The sequence below is a fragment of the Cebus imitator genome, unplaced genomic scaffold, assembly GCF_001604975.1.
Source record: "Cebus imitator isolate Cc_AM_T3 unplaced genomic scaffold, Cebus_imitator-1.0 Scaffold872, whole genome shotgun sequence".
Classification (NCBI taxonomy): domain Eukaryota; kingdom Metazoa; phylum Chordata; class Mammalia; order Primates; family Cebidae; genus Cebus; species Cebus imitator.
The window spans coordinates 203,806-213,929 of NW_016108187.1; the positions used below are offsets into that span (position 1 = coordinate 203,806).

General features: G+C 41.6%; 1 gene segment (V, D, J or C); it reads left to right on the forward strand.

Moving 5' to 3' along the window:
- Window positions 1–878: 878 nt before the first annotated feature.
- LOC108298025 lies at window positions 879–1,481 on the forward strand. The segment is given in 2 exon segments: window positions 879–1,030; window positions 1,137–1,481. Coding segments are annotated over 2 exon segments (477 nt in total).
- The last annotated feature ends 8,643 nt before the right edge of the window (window positions 1,482–10,124 follow it).

The following is a 10,124-nucleotide window of genomic DNA, read 5'->3' on the forward strand; positions in this document are numbered from 1 at the left end:
AGCTATTGCACAGCAGGATAACCCAAGGACAGACTCCTTTTGCACATAAGCGAAATACTCCAAAGACATTTGCCAGGATTCCCTGCAGACTGGCATTCAGTGTTTGGAAGACAGACTCCTAGGCAAGATCCCTGGTCACAGTATCCAGAAGACTCTGACTTTGAATCTAGGGAAGTCGAGAGAAAATAAAGATTTACCAGAAAGACCCTCTGGGAACGCCTCCCCAGGGCATCCTAGACAAAAGAGCTCCCTTTCTTTTCAGTGCTGCAGGATCCGCAGAGGAAGGAGAGCTCTGGCCACCAGGAAGGAGCCACATGAAAGAAAAGGTGCAGTGTCAAACAAAGGTGGGGAAGTGAGTCCATAGAGCCAGTCTCCGCTCTAGCTTGATCCTGACATAAGAGGACTTTGTGTTGACACCACCTGAGTCCTCTACAATGAACAGCCAAAGAGCCATGGACAGATTTACTCCTGAGGAGTCCAGTAGCGTGAAAACTGCCCTGAGGTTACAGGGAGGAGACACAGGCACCACCAGGACTGGTCTGGACCTGAGAGAGGAGGCAGTGGAAAGAATGGGAGGAGTCGGCCACGTCTCTGAGAAGCCGTGGTCAAATTGTCACACAATGGTTTGTCTTGGTCTGGACACAAGGGGCGCCAGGGGACAATTCCTGAGAAGACAGGGTAATCACAGCAGAACCAGCCACCTGCCCTGCCTGGTGTCCTCTGCACAAGGCTCACAGCTGTGTCCTCCCTACCCCCTGGGGCCACAGGGCCCCACCCTTGCCACCCCCTGACATCCTCAAGCCAAAGAGACAGACCCAGGGCCCAGGGTGGAGTCAGAAATCTGGGGGCGGGGGGGGGGCGGGGGGATGCCGGATTTGCATGGATGGATTCTCCTGCTCTCAGAGTATGAAGAGGGGGAGAGATGTGGGGGAAGCTCAGCTGCAGCTGCGGGTACAGAAGGCAGGACTCAGGACAGTCTTCAGCATGGCCTGGTCCCCTCTCCTCCTCACTCTCCTCACTCACTGTGCAGGTGACGTGATATGGGGCCTGGGTGGAGGGGCTGGGAAGCCCGTGGGACCCTGCTTTCTCCCTTTGTCTCTTGTCAGTCACCATATTTGTGTTTCTCTCACTTCCAGGGTCCTGGGCCCAGTCTGTGCTGACTCAACCGCACTCAGTGTCTGGGAACCCTGGGCAGAGGGTCACCATCTCCTGTTCTGGAAGCAGCTCCAACATCGGAAGTAATTATGTAAACTGGTACCAGCAGGTCCCAGGAAAGGCCCCCAAACTCCTCATCTATGGTAACAGCAATCGGCCCTCAGGGGTCCCTGACCGATTCTCTGGCTCCAAGTCCGGCACCTCAGCCTCCCTGGCCATCACTGGACTCCAGCCTGAGGATGAGGCTGATTATTACTGCGAAACATGGGATGACAGCCTGAGTGCTCACACAGTGCTCCAGGCCTAGGGGGAAGTGAGACAAGAACCCCCTTCCTCCTCTGACCAGAGGGTGAGCCCCTGGAAGCTGCTGCTCAGGCCTGGCCTGTAGCTTCTGCTGCTGCAGCTTCTCCCATGGATCTAGGGGCATCCAGGGCCCTGCTTGGGAGTGAAGGCTCCTCCTCCCCTTCAGTCCTCAGAGTCAGAAACAGGGCATCCAGGAAACAAAACATCCTGCTCCCTGTGGCTCAGAACACAGGGTCTCTGTACTAAAGTTTTGGGCTGAGGTGGCAGGTCCAGCTGTGTCATCACAGACTCACCTCTGATGGGAAACCTGTGTCTCCATCATCCCCACTTTTCCCATTTCCAGGAGTTTCCAGAGTGGTGTCTTCCTCCCCCTGCTCCTCAGTGTGAATCCCTGTGCTTTTCTCCCCAGCCCATTTTTTAAAAAAATAAAACTCCTTGTATGTAGGAATAATGCACATCTAATAAACCACCCATATTTATAACTAAGAAATTATATAAATTATGGCATTTTTCTGGATCCTTGAAAACATCACCGCCACCATGGAGCTACGCAACCTGTGACCAACCCCAGCAGCTCCTCATGATCCTTTGCCATCTCCCTCCCTCCCGCAATGCTCTCCCAGGAAGCCACAGGTCTCCCTCTGTCACTCCTGTTTGGTTTCCATTTTCTGGAAGGTATCAGTGTTATCAAACATTATCTTCCCATTTGTTCAGGCTTCTTTCACTCTGCACACTTCTGAGATTCACCCTATTGTTGCTGACTTGCACCCATTCCATAGAGGGCTCATTACTACCTTTGAGGGTCCTTAAGTTGTTTATCCCTGACTTTATTTATTTATTGTAAAGTTTGAATTTATTGTCCATCAAAATGAAACTCTAGGAGTGGCGTTCATCTAAGGTGACAAGAGAGTCTGTGATGGTTTGTCCGGATTCTTGGTTTTTCATCTCTTGCCTCTGGTTCTCTCTATAGTGGAAGAATTTCTCATCTTCTATTTATTTATTTATATTACTTATTTACTTATTTATTTGGGTTTTTAAGGCTTTTAGTAGTTTTTACTGTTTAATATTTAAATTTTTTTTTCATTTTAACAGGTTTTTGGGGAACAGGTTGATGTTTGGTTACATAAGTAAGTTATTTAGTGGCGATTTCTGAAATTTTGGTGCACTCATCACCCAAGCAGTGTACACTGTGCCCAGTGAGTAGTCTTTTATCCCTCACCCCCTCCTACCCTTTCCTCCAAGTGTCAAAAGTCCATTGTATTGTTATGCCTCTGTGTTCTCATAGCTTATCTCCCACTTATGAGATGAGTGAGAATATACCATGTTTTGTTTTCCATTCCTGAGTTACTTCACTTAGAATAAAAGCCTCCATTTCCATCCAGGTTGCTATGAATGACATTATTTTGTTCCTTTTTATGGCTGGGTGGTATTCCATAGTATACACACTCATACACACACACACACACACACACACACACACACACATTTGCTTTATCCACTTGTTGATTTATGGGCATTTGGGCTGGTTCCATGTTTTTGTAATTGCAAATTGTGCTTCTATAAACACGCATGTGCAAGTATTTCTTTGTTTAATAACGTCTTTTTCTCTGCGCACTTAACTAGTTGTGAGATTGATGGATGAAAGAGTACATCTGCTTTTAGGTCCTTAAGGAATCTCCACACTGTTTTCCATAGTGGTTGTACTAGTTTACATTTCCACCGGTATAAAAGTGTTTTGTTTGAAGGAGATGGAGACATGGAAATCCCTTCAAAAACTCAATGAAACCAGGAGGTGGATTTTTGAAAAGATTAACAAAATAGATGGACCACTACCTAGACTAATAAAATAGAAAAGAAAGAAGAATCAAATAGACACAATAAAAAAATAAAGGGGATATCGCCACTGATTCCACAGAAATACAAATTACCATCAGCTAATACTACAGATACCACTATGCAAATAAACTAGAAAATCTAGAAGAAGTGGATAAATTCCTGGGCACATACACCTTCCCAAGACTAAACCAGAAAGAAGTTGAATCCCTGAATAGACCAATAACAAGTTCTGGCATTGAAGTGGTAATTAATAGCCTACCAACCAAAATAAAAAATGCCCAGGACCAGACAGATGCACATCCGAATTCTACCAGAGGCACAAAGAGAAGCTGACACCATTCCTTCTGAAACGATTCCAAACAATAGAAAAAGAGACTCCTTTCTAACTCATTTTATGTGGCCAGCATTATCCTGATATCAAAATCCGGCAGAGACATAACAAAAAAGAAAATATCAGGCAATATCCTGGATGAACAGCAATGCGAAAATCCTCAATAAAACACTGGCAAATTGAATCCAGAAGCACATTAAAAAGCTTATCCATCACGATCAAATCAGCTTAATCACTGGGATGCAAGGCTAGTTCAACATATACAAATCAATAAACCTAATTTATCACATAAACAGAACCAAAGGCAAAAACCACATGATTATCTCAATAGATGATGAAAAGGCCTTTGATAAAATTCAACATCTCTTTATGCTAAAAACTCTCAATAAACTAGGGGTTGATGAAACATATCTCAAAATAATAAGAGCTATTTATGACAAACCCATAGCCAATATCATACTGACTGGGCAAAAGCTTAAAGCATTCCCTTTGAAAACCAGCACAAGGTAATAATGCCCTCTCTCACTATTCCTATTCAACTTAGTATTGGAAGTTCTGGCCAGGGCAATCAGGCAAGAGAACGAAATAAAGGTATTTGAATGAGAAGAGAGGAAGTCAAATTATCTCCATTTGCAGACAACATGACTGTATATTTAGAAAACCCCCTTGTCTCAGCCCAAAGACTCCTTAAGCTGATAAGCTACTTCAGCAAAGTCTCAGGATACAAAATCAATTTGCAAAAATCACAAGCATTCCTAAACCAGAAATAGACAAGCGGAGAGCCAAAACATGAATGAACTCCCATTCCCAAGTGCTACAAAGAAAATAAAATACTTTGCGATAAAACTTACAAGGGATGTGAAGGACCCCTTCAAGGAGAACTACAAACTAATGCTCAGGAAAGTAAGAGAGGACACACACAAATGGAAAAACATTCCATTCTCATGGATGGGAAGAATCAATATCATGAAAATGGCCATATTGCCTATTGCCTAAAGTAATTTATAAATTCAATGTTATTCTCATCAAGATACCACTGACTTTCTTTGCAGAATTAGAAAAAAAAAAAAAAAAACTAGTCTAAATTTTATATGGAACCAAAAAATAGCCCAATCCAGAGCAAAAAGAACAGAGCTGGAGGCATCATGCTACCTGACTTCAAACTACACTACCAGGCTACAGTAATCAAAACAGCATTACGCTGGTACCAAAACAGATGTATAGACCAATGGAACAGAGCAGAGTCTTCAGATATAACACCACACAACTACAACCATCTGATCTTTGACAATCCTGACAAAAACAAGCAATGGAGAAAGGATTCTCTATTTAATAAATGGTGCTGGGAAAACTGGCTAGCCATAGGCAGAAAACAGAAACTGGACCGCTTCCTCACACCTTATACAAAAATTAACTCAAGATGGATTCAAGAATTAACTGTAAAACCCAAAACCATAAAAAATCCAGAAGAAAACTTAGGCAACACAATTCAGTACATAGGCATGGGCAAATACTTCATGACTAAAAGACCAAAAGTGATTGCAACAGAAGCTCAAATTGACAAATGGGATCTAATCAAACTAAAGAGCTTCTGCACAGTAAATGAAACTATCATCAGACTGAACAGGCAACCTACAGAATGGGAGAAAATTTTTGCAAGCTGCCCCTGTGACAAAGGTGTAATATCCAGAATTTACAAGGAACTTAAACAAATTTACAAGAAATAAACAACCCCACCAAAACAATGGGCAAAGGATATGAACAGGCACTTCACAAAAGAAGACATTTATGTGGCCAACAAATATATGAAAAACAGTTCATCATCACTCATCATTAGAGAAATTCAAACCAAAACCACAATGAGACACCATATCATGCCAGTTAGAATGGCAATTATTAAAAAGTCAGAAAACAACAGATGCTGGAGAGGTTGTGGAGAAATAGGAGCACTTTACACTGTTGATGGGAATGTAAATTAGTCAACTATTGTGGAAGACAGTGTGGCGATTTCTCAAGGATCTAGAACCAGAAATACCATTTGAGCCCAGCAATCCCATTACTGGGTATATATCCAAACGATTATAAATCATTCTACTATAAAAACACATGCACATGTATGTTTATTGCACCACTATTTACAATAGCAAAGACTTGGAACCAACCCAAATGCCCATAAATAATAGACTGGATATAGAAAATATGGCACATATACACCACGGAATATTATGCAGCCATAAAAATACTAAGTTCATGTTTTTTGCAGGGACATGGCTGAAGCTGGAAGCCGTCATTCTCAGCAAAGCAACACTAGAACAGAAAACCGAACACTGCATGTTCTCACTCATTCATGGGAGTTGAACAATGAGAACACATGGACGCAGGGAGAATAACATCACATTGGGGGCCTGTCGGGGGGTGGAGGGCAAGGAGAGGGAGAGCATTAGGACAAATACCTAATGCAAACAGGGCTTAAAACCTAGATGACAGGTTGATATGTGCAGCAAACCATCATGGCACACGTATACCTCTGTAACAAACCTGCACCTTTTGCACACATATATCCCAGAACTTAAAGTAACATAAAAAATTAAAAATTAAAAAGTCCTACCAAAAAAAAAAAAAAAGAACTGTTAGAACTATTAAATAAATCTGATAAAGTTTCAGATAAAAAATCAACACAAAAAGCCACCTAATGACTAGGCATGAAGGCTCAGGCCTGAATTCCCAGCACTTTGCGAAGCTCAGGTGAAAGGACTGGTTAAAATCAAGAGTTCAAGATCAGCATGGGCAATAAACTGAGACCCCGTCTATCCAGAAAAAGGGTGGGGGGTGTCTTATATTTGTATACTTAAACAACCAAACAGGAAACAACCAGACAGGACATAACCCAAAATGAAATTAAGAAAACAATTCCATTTACAACAGCAGCATCAGAAATAATATTCTTTCCCCTTCTTAAGAATCAAGAAGGGGAAAGACTTCTACAGTGAAAACCATAAAACACTGCTAAAATAAATTTAAAAATACACAAATAAATGGAAAGAAAATTTTTGTTCATGTATTGGAAAACGAATTATTACCTTTTTATTCATATATTGAAATAACTTCCAAAAAGCCTTATGCCAATTGAAACTCCTTTTAATACACCCTCACTGACAGTAAACATTATAATTTCTATAATATTCATCAGTAAGCTACCATTGCTTTAATTTCCATTTTTGTTTTTGCAATGGAGACTGAATATTTTGCATTTATTTATTAATCGGCCATATTTATTCTTTACGAAATGGACAGGGATTTTTTTTTACAATAGTTTTATAATAGTGCATAGAGATTTTTCTTAGTAATCTTTAGAAATACTTCAGAAATATTTTTAATTAGCCCTTTCATAATCTCAGGCAATAATTTTCCTGTTTAGATGCCATAAAATGTGAACATGTTACACTGTAAAAAAAAAAAAAAAGCAAGGTGCAGAAGACTGTGCAAAATATAAATCAGTTATTTTAAAAAAAGAAATAAAAAATCAGAGACTATCTAAAAGGCTACAAGAAGAATCTGAGCTGTTACATTTTTTGATGTTTGAATAATGTGAATATATTATATACTCAATGTTTTAAAATAAATGAACTTTTAAGAGTCCTCTCAAAATGGTCAGTGTCGGCCACAATGGCACACCACAGAGTGGGAAGGTAACACGATGATCATTAACTCAGTTTTAACTGCGTTCCTTGTGCCTATCTGTATTATGGTCCACTCCCACATAGCCTCAGGGTTGCTCTGGGTGACCAAGAGTATAGAACAGGGTGAAGTTATTTTACCTCCAAGGCTATCATAAAAAACACTGCAATGCCTTCCTTTTTCCCTCTTGGATCACTCAATCTGTAGGAAGCCAGCTGACATGTCATGAGGACCATATGACAAGAAACAGAGGGAGACGTCCTGCCGATACCCAAGTGAGTTTGAAAGCCCCAGTCAAGCCTTCAGATGATATAGCCCCAGTCAACATCTTAACTGTAGCCTCATGAAAGAAGCTGAGACAGAACCACTCAACTAAGTGACTCCAAATTCCTGACCCTCAGAAACCACGAGGTAACAAATGGTGGTTGTTTTAGCTGGTAAGTTTGCAGTAATATATTATACTCAATAGGTAACTAATACAGATTTTAATACCTGGAAGGGAGATGCTGGTGTAATACCTAAAATGTAGAAGTGGCTTTGAAACTGGGCAGTGAGTAGAAGCTAAAAAACTTCAAGGAGATTGTTAGTGCAAGCCTTAATAGAAAACTGGACTCTGAGAAGGCTCTGGTGCAGCTTAAAATAAAGTGAGGAACATGTTATTTAGAAAACTGAGCAAGGGTTATGTAGTTATGTAGTGGCAGAAAGTTTAACAACTATCACCTAGTCAGGTGAAAGTAGAAATTGTACCTAAGTCATCTAGTTGAGATTTCCAGCCAGAATGCTGAAAGTGCTGACTGGTTTCTTCTTGCTGCTTATAGTAAAATCTGAGGGGACAGAAACAAGCTAAGGGAAGAAGTGTTAAACAAAAAGCCAATATTTGCTGGTTTTGAAAATTCCGTTTTTCCAGATGGCAAAGGATGCTAAAATTAACTGCTCCCAAGCAAAAGTTATATCCAGGGCACTAAAGAAAGGTGCAGAAATGTGAAAGATGAGGGTAAAATCCTTTTTTTTTTTTTTTTTTGAGATGGAGTCTCACTCGTTGCCCAGGCTAGAGTGCAATGGCTTTATCTCAGCTCATGGCAAACTATGCCTCCCAGGTTCAAGAGATTCTCCTGCCTCATCCTCCGGAGTAGCTGGGATTACAGGTGCATGCCACCATGCCCAACTAATTTTTGTATTTTTAGTAGAAATGGGGTTTCACCATGTTGGCCAAGCTGGTCTAGAACTTCTGACCTCAGGTGATCCACCAGCCTCAGCCTCCCAAAGTGCTGGGATTACAGGTGTGAGCCACCACACTTGGTCAGAGGGTAAAATCCCTTAAGGCTCTGAAAGTTCAAAAATGATGCTTCAGAGTACAGTAGTCTCCCTTATCTGTGGTTTTATTTTCCATGGTTTCAGTTACCCACAGTCAATTGTGATCCAAAAATATTAAGTAGAAAATGCCAGAAATAACTCATAGGTTTTATTTTATTTATTTATTTAGAGACAGGGTCTTGCGCTGTTGCCCAGGCTGGAATGCAGTAGTGTGATCTTGATTCACTGCAACCTCTGCTCCCTGGGCTCAAGCAATCCTCCCATCTCAGCGTACTGAGTAGCTGGGATTAAAAGTGTTCACCACCACACCCAGCTAACTTTTGTATTTTAGTAGAGATGGGGTCTCACCATGTTGGCCAGGCTGGTCTTGAACTCCTGACCTCAAATGATCCACCTGCCTCGGCCTCCCAAAGTGCTGGGATTAGAGGCATGAGCCACCACACCTAGCCAACAATTCTTAGGTTTTAAATTGCATGCCACTCCGGTTAGTGTGATGAAATCTAGTGCAGTGGCACACACTTCCACTGAGGACATAAATCATCCCATTGACCAGCATGTCTATGCTGTGTATGCTGTGCTCCTGTGGTGTTATGATAATCTATACTGGTTTTGTCCACAGTTCATAACTCCTATAGCCCTTGTTACAGTCTTTTGTTATAATGTTGGGTGTGTCAGGTTTCAGAGGCAGGCTTCTGGTCTTCTGCCATCCTTTTACCTGCCCCAAGTCAGGACTCTAATCTTTCTGATTGTGAGTTCTAAGACCCTCCCCAGAAAGAATCCTGCCCTATACTCTAGTGGGAGAGAGTGCTTAAGTCATGAAACTTCCATAAAAACCCAAGAAGATTGGGTTCATGGAATTTCCAGTTAGCTGAAAAACACTTGGAGGTTCCTGGAGGGTGGCACACTCAGGAAAGCCAAGGGAGCTCTATGCCCCTTCCCCGACACCTTGCCCTGTGTGTCTTATCTGTATCTTTTGTAATATCCTTTATGATAAACTGGTAAATGTGTTTCCTCAGTTCTGTGAGCTACTGCAGCAATTAAACCCAAAGAGGGAGTTGTGAGAACCCCAACTTGGAGTCAGTCAGAAGTTCAGGAGATACAGACTTGCAGCTGTTGTCTGGGGGTGTGGGGGGCAGTCTTGTGGACTGAGCCCCTAAATCTGAGGGATCTGACACTTGTCTCCAAGTAGACAGTATCCATAATAGCCACTGAGGATGTGAAAATAAAAGAAAAAAAAAGATAGTGTTGGAATTAAATTGGAGAATACCCAGCTGGTATGCGCTGCTTGGTGTATGCAGAAAAACTCCCACACTTTTGGTCACAAAAAGTTGTGATGACTGTTGATGACTGTCGTAAGAGTAGAGGAAAAACAGTTTGAGAGTTTTTCTGAAAATACCCCAGTTAGTCCCTTAGTAGCTGGATTTGGTTATCAGATTGCCACAGTATCACTTACGTTTAATTAACCCTTATGTTACTTAAGGCCCCAAAGTGCAAAAGTGGGGATTCT